Source organism: Argiope bruennichi, chromosome 6 (assembly GCF_947563725.1).
Source record: "Argiope bruennichi chromosome 6, qqArgBrue1.1, whole genome shotgun sequence".
NCBI lineage: Eukaryota > Metazoa > Arthropoda > Arachnida > Araneae > Araneidae > Argiope > Argiope bruennichi.
In genome coordinates, this window is record NC_079156.1 from 133090309 (window position 1) to 133105977 (window position 15669).

Sequence of the window (15669 nt, forward strand, 5' to 3'; positions counted from 1 at the left end):
AGAAGGCGAATTAAAAAATAGGGCTTTGCATTAACAAAAGTTCCTTAGAGTCAAATGGATATCATTCAAAGCTCGAATGATTGGTAATACTCTTCCTACAATTAATCCTACAATTTATATCTGGCCCACATTACCAAACAGAAAACTGAACAACATTTTAACTAGATGGAGGGTCCTGTATGATTAGATTAAAAATCGCACGGAATTATAACTGGGTATAACTGAAAATATTTTTCAATTTAAAAAGGATATAAAAATGATGTTAAAATGATATCTTCTAATCCTGCTGTGTAACAACATTTCATAAATTTCTTTTTAATTAAAATCCTAATTCAAAAATTTTAAAACTTAAATTAGCACCTATAAGCACCGAATAACTAAAGCCAAGTTCCCTTGGATCAATCTCTAACAATCTGCACTGTCAAGAGATTTCGCATCCACCTGATTCATTAGACAATTTAGAGATATTATATTACAAATTACATTACCATACATTACAATTCATTTCATTATATTACAAACTATATATATTATATCACAAACAAACAAAGACATTGCTTGTGATATAAAGTTGTGATTGTAAAGTTTAAAATGAGTAAAAATGAGAATGGAGCCACTCGATATCACTTGATATCACGTGAGGACGATTTATTTCCGCTTGTGTTGAGACACAAATGATAATGATGATTTTAAAAATGCTATGAAACAATGGTTACCTTTACTGACCCGATCTTTATTTACTTAAATGTTTAAAAAACTAATAATGAAGTAAAAATAATTCCATTATTACAGTGGAAATTATATAAAACAACGAGAGGATCTCCCCGAAGCTTTCTCGCATCATCTTCAATAAAGGTTTTATCTCTTCATTCGCTTACAACTGCGGACCTTGGGTAAAGCCGTGAATATCCTGTATGTTATAGCTGAATGATAACTACGAAGTATAAATCTTTCGGGTATCTTTTTGCCGACCCATTGATATCAAAATTTGAAGCATAACTACAGTGGTAGTCACAAAAAGACATACTCATATACGTAAATCAATAAATCAAATGACATTGATTTACGTGTTTTTGTTCATGAGTTATAGCATACACATGCATGTGAAAGGATAGTCCTACAGGTGATCCACTATTTCATGGATTGGGTTTACAATTTGATAAAAGCTTATATTTTAATTGCTAAGCTCGCATGCCTCATTTTATTTTCCTAGATTTTTGCATTCTGTAGATCTCGTACTTGAGCAGACACACTTCCTGGACATGAATTTCGCTAAAAGTTTCATAGGAATCCATAAATTTAATCGTAATCATTCCATTTACCGAATTTCAAACACTAAGTTTAAAGCTATTTTTGGTTATCATGTTCACAAACAGACGAGCATAATGCCAAAAATATGTTTTCCGGATGCGGAGTGGTCTGAAACGCGGAGATTCTTCAAAATTTCGAATTCGAAATTTTTGACATTGCAGTACTTTTTCTAACGTACTTTATATGCAAAAAAGTAAAAATAGTTTCAGGATTACATTCTCCATGCAATAATAAAATGATTCTTTATATATATTATGAAATTCTGATAGGAATTTCTTTGCCACATGTCGACTTAGGCAAGGACATCTTATGTATTCTTTGAAAGGTATGTGTAGATGACAGATATTTTTTACTCCTTCGCTCTGAGTGTGAGAAAAAGCAATAGTCATTTCTAGAGCGCGTATTAGAAATAATTAAATAAAAATGTGGGAATTGGATCAAGAGATAAGAGATCATTATGGAATGAACTGAACTTGGTTCATTTCAGATGAAAATTAGAAAATTAATTTAGATTTAAATGAGATTTAAAAATATCATTACACATACACACATACACAATGTTTTAATATCGTCGTTCTACTGATTTTCCTGACATAACTAATAAATATAATAGTGTATTTCATAAAAATCATTTTATTCTTTACACTTCTCTGGCGGATAGATTCAAGTTACTTTCTGCAACTACGTAAGTTGTTATATATTTTGATGCTAAGCAGTCTCCGGCGGCTGCGTTTCATGGAAAGTAAATAAAATCGAATAAGTCTGCCTGTAGCATCACCTGAGTCATTTTTTTCTTGAGCTATCATCTCGGAATTTCTCGAGAGACCGGAATATATGTTGCCAATTTCTGCAAATAGTGCAGGAGAGATAAATTCTTTTTCCATGTCTGACGTAGTTTTCAGAAGATATATTTTAGGTACGTTGCTAGTGGACGCAATGGTTAGCTGTCTCTATCATGCCATTGATTTTCCTTCTGCTGTCAGAATTCATTTTCGCATCCACTTATATTTTCGTATTCTTTATTTATTTATCTTTGCCTTTGAAACTCTCTAAAAACATAAAGGAGATTCGATCTCTAGTCCGAAATATCAGCCCAAATATTTGTTTTTAAGCTTGATTCTAAAAAATATTTGCCAATATTTGATTTCTAAAATTGTCTCATAATTATGTATACTCAGAAAGTTTATATATAATATTGTCGTCATCTGAGTGTGTGCAAATGCAATATTAAAACAATGGAAAGTATTGTTGTAAATATACCTAAAAATATTTTTAAAATTTTATTAAAATTACCAAAAGTATTGTATAGTCATAAATTTAGTATCATTAAAAGCAATTTTTTTTAAAAAAATTGGAATAGTGCCCGAGCGAAAGTAAGCTGCAAACTGATCGAGGTAAAAATATTAAAATACGATTTATAGCTTAACTAAAAAATCTTATTACAAATTTAAAATCATTTAACTGTGAGCATTAAATTTCTACGAAATAACTGTGCGGTCAAATTTGGTAGTTTTAGGTCTCATATATTGCCTTGTACATTATTTTAAATGTTTTTTGAATAATGCAATTTATAAAAAAATATTCTATCTAAAAACATTATTTTGTTAACATCTGAACAAATCATGAATTTTTTAAGACGTTACAGTAATAAAAAAAAAATTTAAAAACTCATGTTTCAAGAAAAATATTTTTGTTTTACGGAAATTCAAATTAATATTTAATCATTTATTCTTCTCCCAGATTCACTAACGCAGCAAAAGATATTTTTAATTAGAATTTTCATCGTTCTTTTAGAATTAAAAGCGAGCCTTCGTAATAAATAGCTTGCTGAAATTTTTTTTTAATGTTTAACACATTCCATAGTGAACATGATTGTTAGAAAAAAAATTAAAGTGTTGAATTTAATTACTAGCAATCATCTTAAAATGAATTATTTGCTTTATTTAATAGACTTATATTGTCTTTTTTGTTTATAACGCCATTTTTTTATTTTAAAAATGCATTATTTTTGTTATGAGATTTTTATTCTATCAAAAACAAAAAATTAACAGCATCAGTTCTTTCGTTTTTCCCTTTTAAATTTTCTAAAGAATTGTGCACGATTTATAATGTATAACTAGATAAAAAACTAATTCTTAATGCCATAATTCAGAGCTATATCACAATCAAAAACTTTATTTATCTTTCATCGGTAAAGTTTATTTCTTATGTAGATTATACATTTTTAAAAATATTATGTTAGTCAGAACTTTTGCTTTCAGTTGCTGCATATTTAATATTCTACCACTCCCGCGACATGACTTGGAGTGACATCTATTGGCCTTTTATGCAAATACAGTTTTCCTATGAAAATTAGAATTTTTTGAAGAGAAAATACAAAACGAGTTTTAATCAATCCACAGCTTTAATTAAAATAAATTTTTCTTCTTTATAGATAGTATTGTAAACTTCCTTTAGCATAATAATTTTAATATGATTGCATACGACCGATGAATTTATCGCATTCCCAATGAAAACTTATCTCTAAACGTTCTACAGAACAGACTGTTGGACCTAGATTTACTAAATTTAATATCTAATTACATTTCTGGTAGTAGTTCCTCAATACGAATTTTTTTAACATTTTAAATATACTTTTATTAAGAATTCAAAATTCATTTTTTTGCTTTACAAAATTTTAACATATTCCCTCAATAACTCTAAAATATATTTTTGTACATAAACTGGTGCGTGCGCATACACACACGTACAAACTCACACAATGTTTTAACATTATTTTAAAACTCAACAAATTAATTTTTCATTACTACCAGATTTATTTCGATCAATTTAGATTTAAATTTGAATCGATTTTTTTTTAATGTTTAAAGGATATTTAACAATTATATTCATCATTGTTTTAGTTACTTCTTTTGAGCTCGTGTGCGTGTTAAATTGTACATACTATTGCTACTATTATTAGGAATAAATTTCCTTAAAAATTGTTCTAGAGATTAAAATTTCTCTTATTGTTTTTTTTATGGAAAAGGGCAGAAAAAGTAGAGGAAGGATTAAAATTTTAGAGTTTAATACAGTATCGCAATCTATTTTTAAAAATAAAATTGTCATGTCCTTGAAATCATCTTAAACATATCCAAAAGCATTTTCTTGTCAAATCTTTATCACTGCTTTAAAAGATTAAGATCGAATTTTTTTTAAAAAAAAAACCCTTTCCTCAGAAGTGTTGCATTTTCACAAAAATAATATTAATTTTTAACAATAAAATATCATGACCTTTGACTGAATAAATCACTTTAAAGACGTAATCGAAAATTCTAAAGTCTGTCATTTTGACTGAAGATTGTCTGTCTAAAGCTCCGTTCTAACGACCTGTGCTGATGACTTGATGTCTGTTGTTAAAGCATGCCTTAAAGTTAATTTATCGAAAAAAGCAATCAATTTAACTTTCATATTTTTACTCCATTCTAAAATATTTCTTATAAGACATAATGTATTCGAATTCTGGCTGGGTGCTGTCCTTGTCAGCTGACAATAGTTCAAAATATGATGGTGCGTTCCCATTAGTAAGCTAAATTTTAATCTCGAGCCTAGATTCGGATATGCAATGCGATCGGTCGAGTCCTTTTAGGTTCTTAAATTGAAAACAGTGTCACGTATGACCAGAAAGAAAAGCGTATTATAATACGGTGACTATTTTGAATTTGTTAAGGCAGGTTTCAGCACCCCTAGGGAATGGAGAAGTTACTCAAAAAATAAAGGAGATGGCCGAAAAATTCGAAATGTACGCTATACAGTAATAAAATGCAGGAAAAAGTTTCATGAAATTAACTGTAAATTTTTCCGAGATATTTGCGATTAAAATTATGAAAGTTCCGTGACTTGAAAAAGGCTTCATCGTTGAAAGGAAATCCTCAAATTTCCCCACCTCCCATTCCTGATTTCGTTTCTCAGATTCTTTTGATTATTATTCCGGTATAATTTCTCCGTTGCTTAAATTTCACTTCGCCGTTGCTTATCTCGAAAAATCTATATGATAATATCAGATGATATATTTTTCAATTTTAGACTCTTTCTCAAACTCTTTCTCAAATAAAGGAAGGTTCATAATTTTAACCGCAAATATCACCGCAAACTTTTACATATATTTCCTGCGTTTTTATTATGGTACATTTTCTGGCCAATCTCCTTTATTTTTTATCCTTATTTAGCTTCTCGGGTCCCCGATAAATTCAGACAATTCTTCTTTTATTGGCTGATTAGATCTAAAATGTAATTCGTACTTGTTTGGGTTTCTGATTGCCATCAACAAGACATGCTGCATTTGAAATGTGTAGCTTGTTAAGTCTTTGAGTTTATCCTGTTCACAATTTTAATATATTTTAAACGCTTTTAAGCTATCAATAGATAGGCATAACTCTGAAAATGATTTTTCTAGGCCTCATGATGATCCAACCAATAAGATTCATGTAAGTCTGGAACTGGAATTTTCTTTGGACGTTGTCATACGTAAACATTTCATACTACGCATACGATCAAATAAAGATTTCTTTGGGTCTGTTCATAAAAAAACAGAATGATATCGAAATGTCATAAATCTTATCTATTTAGAACTTAGTTTGATTTATCAGATCTGCCTAAAATTATGACGCAATTTCATCTCGTTTATTAGTCTGGAATTGTTGGGATTCTTTTTCTCGAGACATTTGATGTCTCATTTTAAGGAAGGAACCGAGTGTCCGCCGTCTTTGGGGGCAGGGTATCGATTGGGTGTTATTGTTGAAAACAGGGCGCGGTTATTCTCAAGGTTGAATCTAATATTCCCAGCGCGACAAAACATTCTGGTCGCGATTTCATTTCGTTAAGAGAGCCTCCCTTGGAAAGGCTGTTGTGCCGATATGGGGAAGGTAAGGCAATTTTCATAGCATGCAGGCTTATACAATATAGCTTCATTAGTTCTTAGCATGTTTAGTTCCAAGGTCACGTTTCTACAAGTTGCATGCACGCATAACGTATTAAGTGAAAATAATTTTCTTCAGTTAAATCGTTTTGTTAAAGTAACGCTTTTAACAAGAATTGCTTTGTAAAATTTTTTTGCATGTGCTTTTATACTTTGCATATATGTATGTGGTATTAAATCAAAATACTTTTATGTAGTTAGTTGTATTATCAATGAAATATATCTTAAGTGAATCAATGTTTCGAAACTCAGCTTTGCTGCGTGCTCTTATTTTTATTCGTTTGATCATAGCTATCGTTTGCTCGTTCACAGTTACCCTTGCTTATTTTCGTTTGTAATTCATATTTATAGTATAAGAATATACATACATATATAATGTGCAGTTGTACAGGATGAGTTTGAACTAAAGTAACCATATTTTCTGAATTGAACCCACAACGATTCATAAAAATGGAGGATGAAGCAACATGGTCAATATAGAAATCGAAATCCAGATAATTCTATTGTTATACTGTACTTTGATGTTAAGTAAAGTTCTATATGTAATTACCATATTTGTCATTCCAATTAAATTCATACACAAATGATGAGGATACTCTTGGCATTTCCTTGTAGCTTCATAATCAATGTACAAGGAATATGTGAAAAGTACACTCCCGAGTATCCGATTCGCGACTATCCGGCCTAGTTTTCTTTTATCGTAATTAAATGTGAAAGGAAGTCGCATTGGCAACATCGCCAAGGCATTGGTTAAGCGGGCGTCTGCTACGATCCTCTTACGTGTCGTGTGCAAAATACAAGTTGTGACAAGAAAAGAACAGCGTTCTGCTTCATTGCTTCGTCAGAATATAACGGACCTCAGATGTCGTCGCTGTTCCTGATTATCACTGTACAGTAGTGCAGTATCCGTAAATTGTTCTAAGAGAATGCTTAGTGTTTTCTTAAGGGTTCCACAGTAAAGATTTCAAATGGGTGATAAACCAGAAAATTACGCGTTATGCAGCGATTTGATTCTGGTGTAACAGCAAATACATAATATAGCTTTGGAGATAGGAACTGGGAAAATACAGTAGGGAAGAGGGCTGGAAAAAATCGAGCAGAAAGTGAAAAGAGGCGTGTTGTACAAGGTAGTGGAAGTGGAATAAAAGTAAGAAAAACCATGAATACTTGATTAGAAGTGAGAAAATACACATTATAACAGTGAATTATAGTATAAATATAGTATATATCTTCTGTTATTGGTGGGTAAAGTAATTTCGTAACACTCCGCCTATCCGGTTTTTTGTTATCTGACCTACTCTTCCACCACATTAGACCGTATACTCTGAAGTGCACTGCATATATAAATTTATTAGTTTTTATTCTAAAGCGGCGTGAAAATTTCATATGGAATTGACTATTGATAATTTTTTCCCTTTAAAAATCGGAAGCTCTCATTCTATTTTTCATGAGGAATTATTATTATTATTATTTTCATTTCTCTTAAAAAAGTACCTCTAAAATGTTCAGTACATCTCATGTTATACTATATTTGTTGTATGCATGTCTACATAACGTCACATATAACCAAACCGTGCTATACTCTTTTCTTGGTGCTTCAAATTGTCACATCCATTCAGACTCATCCTGTACATGGAAAAAAATCTTTTTCTAAATGTGTTTATCTATTCATTGATTCATGTTATGCCTCTTGTGTTTTATTCACCAATACAAATATTTGAATATATGTGGATACAGATTCCTAATCCCTGCATTGGGAATTTATCATTCGATCGATATAATCTGTATTTGTATATGTAATTCGGAACGTATCAATAAGTCCGTGGAGCCAACCATCGAATTCTTGTCTCAGAAATCTTTGAAAAGAAATATCCATTTCTTTAGCAATCGAAAACCGATTCGTAGTCGAAGTAGCGAGAAACATTAAGGGCGAAAAGCTAAAAATCGATTTTCATTTTTCGATTAGATGGTCTTATAGAGTGGTAGCCTATATTTACTTTGTTAGAACACATCAGTACTAAATTGGCTTTTCTTTTTCATATAAATACTTTATATTATGCGTCATTTAATCATTATTTATAATTGTACCCTTATACAGAAACTTTAAAAGTTGGTGCAGGACACTAATAATCATTTATTGTATAGGAATGCATGGCCCTAAGTCATAAGGGGAAGCGAAAACATAGAAATAAGAGATGAAAAGTAAGACGAAGTATTCATGGATTGCCTTGTTAACAAGTACAAAGTTTTCAATAATTGCTCAAAACGGAGTGCGCCAATAAAGACATATGCTTGACAGCGTTGCTGAAACAATTTGCGTATAAGTTCAAAAATGCCAGTGAAAGAAAAGTGACGAAATTCTTTTCCAAAGTTGCGCTTTCTATTTCATTTCGTCCTGATCATGCAGCTTATGCTTTTATAATGCTTGAACTTTACATCCCTATTGTATTGTCTTGTGCTATTATACCTTTTTCACTAACAGACCCTTTTCCTTTCGTTCAGGACGAAGGCTTGGTGAAGCAAAAGCACGTAGCCCTGCGACAGCACGCTTTTTACTTATTAGAAGTGCACCTCAGATTCGGGAAGGATCTTCAGGCCCGAGATGCATGCGGTAAGTGTTTTTAATTTTTTTTCAAAGGCATATTACTTGATCATACCGATTTGTTGATTAGATTAACGCCCGTATTTTACGTTGAAGTATATTAAAACTATTATCTATTTGATTTTTTATAAGTTCTCTCTAATAATAGCATCTGCATTAGCCATTATTAACACGTTGAATGCCACATGCGTTTTACAGGGTTTACCCGTGACGCAGCGATGAGTTTAATTACTTATAATGAATAAATGAGTTTAATTACTTATAATGAATTACTTATATAAATTGCGTTAATGCAGGCGAAACCCATATTTTAAGGCTGACATGCTGTTACTTCTAAGTAAAGTTAAATATGCTCTGGAACTAAATGCCAATATAATGATGCTTTGGGAAATTTTGGTACTTTAAACATCGCACAGATACTTGACATTTTCATATGCAGTAGTTTAAAATTGCAACATCAGTACCCAATAGCCCCCGTAAGGATGAGTGCAACACCATATACGGAAGTTCCCTGCCCCTGTTCACAACACCGTCTAAGTAAAAATGAGACTCATCTGTCCATATATATGCAATGGTCAGTACTCATCCGCTTGCCTCCTCGCCAGAAATCACATAGCAAAATCAAGACAAGCTGGGTCATTTTGCGATTTCAATTGTTGCACGAAAGGCATCTTATGAGGGTACAATTTCTGAATTTTGTGTATAATTATGTGCACGTTTGTTCACAACTACTCATTAGCATATGATTTTAAGAGTACAGCGTCATCAAGTGGCAAAATATCAAATTATCTTTCTCAATAAAAATGTCAGCCGAATGGTCTAAGCAACAAATATATGAAGTTTTATCAGATCATTTCGGTAGAAATGAAGCTACGAGTCTCTGACTACGGGTCAGTTTGATTTTAACCACCCTGTATATGGCATCAGACACATGGAGATACGTTGAAGATATTTTAAGCGTTGTTTATGGGATTTTGGTTTCGTCGTGCAGAAGATTCTAGTTGGATTTTGGCATTGTAGAGAAAAGTCTGTGCTAATCCTATAGTGAACATTCGGACGCTTTTGGGGGTCAGATGCTTATAATTTTAAAAAAACCTTTAGTTATTAAATAGTTAAAGAAATATTGTATCATGTGTTCGAGACTCGAATCCATCGAAGATCAGTCGGATTTATGAATTTGGCAAAGGTTGAAATTTATCGAAAATAAGTGCTATTTTGTAACTACAGATAAAGATGTAGCATTTCAGAACGGCATGTAATACAATACTAAAAAAATAATAATAAATCAAACATATTCCAGTGTCACGGGCCATTATGCAAAAAAAAAAAAAAAAAAAAAAAAAACTAACTAAAGAAGACTAATTAGTCCAAAAGAAAACCTAATCAGTTTGAGAATATAATGTCTTAATGGTAACAAACTGAAATTACAGTAATTTAAACTTTTCTAACATATTTCACTTTATCTTTTAATGCAGTTGTTAAATGCTAGTTAAGAGAAAGCGGATTTCTGGATTAACTCTTCACACCTAACAGACAGTTGTGAAACTTTCCTAATTATCTCCGCTTCCTTTTAATTTAAAAGTTATTTTCGTTGGTAAAGCCCGGTTTATTCCAAAGAATAATTTAACCATTAGAAAGTTAAACGGGATTGCCGACAAGGCCATTGAAAAAGATAGTAGTAGTAGTTTTTGAGGAGATAATGGATAATACTCTCTTTTTTGCATATATTTTATGTTCACTATTTGACTTCTTAGAAATTCCATTTATGTGATAATCGTTGTTTGGAAAAAGGCATTAAAGTAATGGTGATGGTTTTAGGTTCTGAATGATAAAGTGATAATATTACATAATAATGTGGAGTAGCTTCATTATTTAAAATAATTTTATGGCTTTAAGTAAAATAATGTAACATGAAACTAAGAATAGAATATATGAGTATTTACAAAAACTGTTTCGTAACAGGTTCTTACATATTTTTTTCCTGTCAAACATTTTTGGGGGATTGGGAGGGAGAAGGTTATTACAGTCCCATTTTCGTTCGAAAAATTATATCGAGCACCCGAAACAAATGCAAAATTAAATAAGGAACAGTTATTTTAGGTTAAAAGAACTTATTTGGATAGTCGTTTCTCAATAACTTTAATAAAATATCTAAAGTAGTCATTAAATTCTTAATTTATTGTCCTACAAATGTTGGAAAATTTGAATAAAAAAAAGCATATAAATTTTCGCGACTTTGAGAGAATTTCGAAAGATAATCCTAGTTTCAACTTCTAATATTTATAGAAGTGTTAATAAAAGAAGTTCGATTTGTTATTTTTTAAGGTACGTGACACCTACAGAATGAAGTTTTTGAAAAACGCTCTAAAGTAAATTTCTTGCATTTTTGTATGAAAAAAAATTAAAGAATAGGTAAGAAATCAAATTGTACTAATTAAACGATAAAGGTTTTTTTTTAAATAGGAAAAAAAGACTTTGATTTTGGATTAAAAATCCTTTAAGCTGAAAGTTAAGTTTCTTAAAAGCTTAAGTTACAAATTATTTGCTGAAAATCGAGCAAAGTGTAAGAAATATGCTGCTTATGTCCTGAATTAAAAAATAACCTGCATTTCTATCCATTATTTAAATAGTGGAGTTCGGCTGATAATAAAATGAAATTTTCAATTCTTTTTCACTTTTTGAAGCATTAAAGCAAATATAGGATATTTCTATATGAATAGATTACTTATTACCTTTTTAGGAACTGCAGAATATAGTGAAAAATTGTTATTCCATATTTGAACAAAAATATGCACATTAGATTTTTATTTACTAGAATTTTTTGTAAGAAAATTCTGCCAAAGATAAGAATGTGAGAAAATAGCTTTTAAAAATATATAACAGAGTTAAGACATATATATGTAGATGCAAATATAAAAATCAGTGTAAACTTTCCAAAAAAAGGAGATTGGCAGTAAAATTCCAGCGGTTATAGGAAGAAGTCTGTCTATTCAAAGATAAAAAAACTATTAAATAAAAAGAATTTCTTATTTTCGTAAAAAAAACTGACTTTCTAACGTAATCATCTTTGCATCTCATATGCAAAGTTAAATGCAATTAATATACCAGATGATGATTTATTAAAAAAAATATTCTGTTAGAATTCATTATACATAGAATGAATTTTAAAAAAGTGCTTGATAATCTTAGTCAATTTTAAAGTCATTACGATAATATTCATGCACATTTCATATGCATAAGCTTATTGCGAGGATAATTATAGCAAGCTAAAATTAGAAATAAGAAAGAAGAGGAAGCTGTACCCACCTTAGTGACGTAGAGAGATGTTTCTGTTTTTGGAAGGCATTTTATTTTCTTGTGATAAACAGCTAATGTGTTAGAATTCATATTTTACTGTTCAGATTCAAGAACCCTCCACACTTTTGCGCATGCGTCTAGATGCGTTTATTCAATTAAAATAGGGGTAAGAGAAAAGATGAATAAAGAAGATGTTTACATTTAATATTAAGATAAACTTAGATTATACACGGACTTTTTAAGTGTGAACATTGAAGATAGAAGAACATTGAAAATCTTGATATTGTCAGAAAAAAATACTAATTTAAAATAAAATACTTTAGAGAAATTTTTATTTACTTTGTGATGCATACACATTAAAGTAGGGCGAATAAATGATTTCTGTTCTTAAAATTTGGTAATTCACTTTTTTTACAAATTAATAATAACTTTTTTATGTGACAGAACTTATAAAAAATTAAGTTATTGATTTTTTATAACATTTTGAGATCAACAACGGTAGATAATCTCAGTCGCACTTAATATTCTTATATTAATATTAAAATATTCTTCGGGCCACTCCTGAAAGCCTTTTTGCCACTTCAATTAGCCATATAAGTAATCAGTGCACAATTAGAGTTAAAATACCGTCTCCCAGAAAAGGTCTTTTCTACGGTACGATTAGAAAAGATCTGCTACTTATATACACGTGAGAAAAAAAACTGAATGGGAAAAGTATCGAATGAAGCGGAAATCAAAGTCAAAGAATAATATAGAATTCCAGAAATGCCCTCCCCCTTTAGCAAGGCAAAATGGTCGAAGAAGAGTTGTCTTGGGATACTGAAACGAACAATATCTTGTATAATCTGTTCTACTCGTAGATTGTATACTGAATATTCTCCATCTTATTGTTTGTTTGTTTGTTTCTTATGGCACTTGCCACTGACAAGCCCGCTGTTACGAAGACAGCGATTTAAGCCTGAGGGGGAGCGTCTCTTATTTTTTTACAGCAGCGCCAACTAGGACCAAGAGTACGACTTTGCCAGTCACGCATCATTCATTCGCTTGCACAACCCCTTTTTACAGGAGGGCACATTCACACATCTCACAGATAGAACAACAGAAGAACAACCATGCCCAAACCGGGACTCGAACCCGGGACGCCCAGATCACGGGGAAGACGCGCTACCCCTATGCCAGGACGCCGGCCCATCTTATTGTACGCACCACATATGTATTTCACAATCTATTCTACTCGTAGATGTCTATTCAATATTCTTCATCTTATTTCATACACCAATATGCATTTCTTTATTTAATGATCAATATAAATTGCTCCATTCTATTTAGAATTGAATGTTTTCTTGACATAAAGTAAGGCCTTCTATTCAGAGCCTACTTGAGAAAATATCCGATATAGCAACGCTAAGCTTTCCCAAAGACATCGTTTAGAACAATTGACCGGTCAGACATTGACACTATCTGGTGCGGGTTATTTAAATTTTGAAATATAATTTCAAAAATGCTATTTTTAAATTAGTTGAGCGTTGGAGCATAGCTTTTACTGTAAAAAGTTTATCTCACTTCCTTCTGCTTGGATTGGTGCTCACTTGGGAATCACCGCTTTTTAGAGTCATCGATCCGTAAGGAAATCTTCAGTGATAATTGTATTATTTTCTTAAGTAACAAAGATTATGAATATCTTAGATTCATAAGCATTTTTATTTGTTCTAAGAATTTTAATCATTGGAAACATTAAAAAAAACAGTTTTAGAATTTTCGCAGATATATAAACCAAATCTAATGAATGTAATTTTTTTAAAAAAATCATTCTAATATAATACTTGCCTTAACTAAAAATTAATATACAAAAAATAAATGTTATATTTAAGTATTAAAATTTAAGATTATAAAAATGAAATCGTCTTATCATTTTGTATGAAATTGCGCTCACAATTGTAAAGGCATAGTGAATACTTCACATACTGTGTATGCTTTCTACACGAAGTTATACAGAACCCGTTCAAAAATGAGAGATGTTAAGTGGGCAGTGTTCCCACATGAGGGAACCTGCGGATGTCCACTTGAATACTTCAGAAATGAATTTCAATCTTACGCAAACTTATGAATTAATATCTAAAAAATATTAGAGGAATATGATCTATTGATTTTGTTAGAATTGCCATCCTTAAGAACTGTAAAAACCGCCTGTATTAAAGCCGAAAAATGGAGTCATTTAATTATAAAATTAATCCTATAAATAAAGCCGTATTCCATGGGCTGCCATCTGTAGTTCTGAAGGGGAAAATATACTATTTTTCAATAATTGTTCGGATTGTTGTATGAAGGAAAGAATTTATTTTTGGAAATTTTAAAATTGATGTCCTCTTTTTTGTGATCATCATGGTGGAAAGAATAAAACGTAAAGTAAAACGCTCCTAATCAAACCAAAAGAGACTTGCCAAGAGGAGATTATATATAAAAGGGCATTCTTTAATTCACATTCGATCAAAGTCAGAAGATGGGTCCTCCCTCTTTGTCACTTTCGTGATAGTTGTACAGTTATTTACAAAATATTCTTACAAATCAAGGAATGTTCAGAATTATGTTAGGCTGAATGGCTTTAATGGCCGAGATTTTTTTTTAAAAAGTAAAGTGACCAAGGAAATATTTATAGGAATAATTCAGAGTTAAAACAAATTTCTCTTTGCAATTTAAAAGACAATGTTGATTCTTTTTTTTTTTTTTTTCAATATAAGGAAAAGCTAATTACATTTTCTCATTCCATCGCTTCCTCCTTTAATTTCTTAAGGACTGGAGATATGAAAAAAAGTGGGAAGTAATGTTGTTAGTAAGACATAATCAAGTATCATAGTACAGATTGAAAAAAAAAGTCGATTTTAGGTACTGAAAATCTTTCTTTCTGCCGTTACTTCTTATCAGTTGCAATTATCAAAACTTTTCATTATAAAATTGTTCTTTATGATAACACGATATTTCCCCTCATCAAAATTCTTTTTCCATATTCAGTATAGGGAAATGAAAATATATTCTATAATTTCCATGATATGAATTTTCATTGATCTGGAGGCTCATCTTAATATCCTTATAAGGAATCTGTCTAAAATATAGTAAAGCAAACTGGAAATGCGTTGTTATTAAAAATGCTTATGAATCTGATATGGTTCGATGCTACCCCTATAAGCGTCATGTTGCACAGATCAAAGAAATCTGATATAATATTCATTTAATTGACATTTTAAAAATATGCTATAAATTTATTTTAATGGTATTTCGACGAAATAACACAATCTAGAACTATTTCACTTTTACATTTGAATTATAATCATATGCAAAAATGAAACTGATGGTATCCTATTAAAATTATATGTTAAAACGGGATTTTTTGTTGTATTAATTAAAATTGTCCAACTGTGTGTGATTTTTAAAGATGTTTCTTAAATAAATTTGTTTATTATTTCTCTATTTACTACACATTATATGATACACTAGATGTCCACTG

General features: G+C 30.8%; 1 protein-coding gene across 8 annotated transcripts in view; it reads left to right on the forward strand.

The window, feature by feature from the left end:
• Positions 1-15669, forward strand: part of LOC129971338 (multiple C2 and transmembrane domain-containing protein 1-like) — a 386350-nt gene that overhangs the window by 313307 nt on the left and 57374 nt on the right. For all 8 annotated transcript variants that reach the window (XM_056085007.1, XM_056085004.1, XM_056085008.1 and 5 more), the window contains one exon: positions 8771-8879. In XM_056085007.1, coding sequence (XP_055940982.1) covers positions 8771-8879 — 109 coding nt within the window. The remainder of the gene's footprint in view (positions 1-8770; positions 8880-15669) is intronic.